Source organism: Verruconis gallopava, assembly GCF_000836295.1.
Source record: "Verruconis gallopava strain CBS 43764 unplaced genomic scaffold supercont1.247, whole genome shotgun sequence".
Classification (NCBI taxonomy): Eukaryota; Fungi; Ascomycota; class Dothideomycetes; order Venturiales; family Sympoventuriaceae; genus Verruconis; species Verruconis gallopava.
In genome coordinates, this window is record NW_015622383.1 from 543 (window position 1) to 1911 (window position 1369).

At 39.0% G+C, this 1369-nt stretch overlaps 1 protein-coding gene across 1 annotated transcript; it reads right to left on the reverse strand.

The window, feature by feature from the left end:
• Positions 1-288: 288 nt before the first annotated feature.
• On the reverse strand, positions 289-1070 carry PV09_09829 (uncharacterized protein; the record flags this gene model as incomplete). Its single annotated transcript, XM_016363974.1, has 2 exons — positions 289-933; positions 1035-1070. Coding segments are annotated over 2 exons (681 nt in total), but the record flags the coding sequence as incomplete, so codon positions are not given.
• Positions 1071-1369: the final 299 nt, after the last annotated feature.

A 1369-nucleotide genomic window follows, 5' to 3' on the forward strand; every position in this document is an offset into this window, starting at 1 on the left:
AAAAATCTCATCAAATTAAATCAAAAATCAATCAGTTAATCATGATATCTTTCATATTATTCATGATTACATCCATATTTCTCTACATAACCTAAGTATTGGAATCCCAGAATCACTGCTATCCAGTATAAATTATATCCAATCACAGTCCCATAAGATGCAGAGTTGGTCCATCCAAAAAGTGAGTTAAAGACTCCCCACCCACCTCCACCATTGACATCTGGGCTGCAGCACTATAGAATTGTTAGTTCTGCGACTGATATAACATAGAGAGATAATAATACTTACATTTACATGCCATACACTTTTATGGATATCATAGGAGCCAGGGCCGAAACCAGTCTCAGAGGCATCATGTCCGACCAGTCTGTTCCATAATTCAGCCTCGAAAAACCCTATAGCTTTTGAGAATAAACCTGCAGCGACCAGGTATAAGAAACAAGTTGAGATAATCAGAAAAATCTGAAGAGATAATGTATTCCCCCCCTTGTAAATCATAAAACCAATAACGGTTCCTGCAAGGATTCCACATAATACTGGCAGTGGAAACGCACTCGCAGGATAACTTAACCCTACACCACCGATAAAAATCACCGCCTCGATGCCCTCGCGCATAACTGTGATAAAGGGCAGCCAGAACATGGAGTACTTCTCTGTTGAATGTCGGATTCTGTGAGTGAATCTGGCGTTGGTCTTGATCTTCGATTCTATCGCCTTTGCGATTTTTATTCTCCATTTGTCCTGCAGCTTAGAAACTCGAAGCAATGCAGCACCCATTAAGCTGATGATTATAGATGCTACTAGAGAGAAGACTCCCTCCCAAATCTTCTCTGTTGCCCCAAATATGTTTTTACCCAGCCCATAAAAAGCTCCAATCATTCCAGCGCAGACAGTTAAAACGATGGCCAGACCCCCAAACAGTCCTAGCCAGACCTATTTCTTGTTAGTTATCATAGTCGAGGATAACTAGTTATTGATTTAAATTCTGGGGTATTAAGAACATAGAGTAGTAATAAAAAGACCATTGGATTCACAAATAGAACTCCAAAAATAAAATTAGGGGCGGACATATTGACAGGGATAGTAACGTGATCATTTATTTACCTGCTTACAAAGCTTTTTATATGTTATAGGATCCTGACTTGGGTCCAAAGTTTGTTTTATAAAGGAAAGAAGAACAGAAACAATGATACTTGTTTCTAAGCATTCTCTAAAGCAGATAAAAAATACTGGGATAGCAAAGATGTTTGTCATTGTATATATCGTTAAGCTTCTGTGGGATGCTATGAATTGGAAGATGGTTCAAATACACTGATGGGGTTGAATGAGCTCTGCGCGCTCTTTAAGTATGTTGCTTGGGAATACAAGG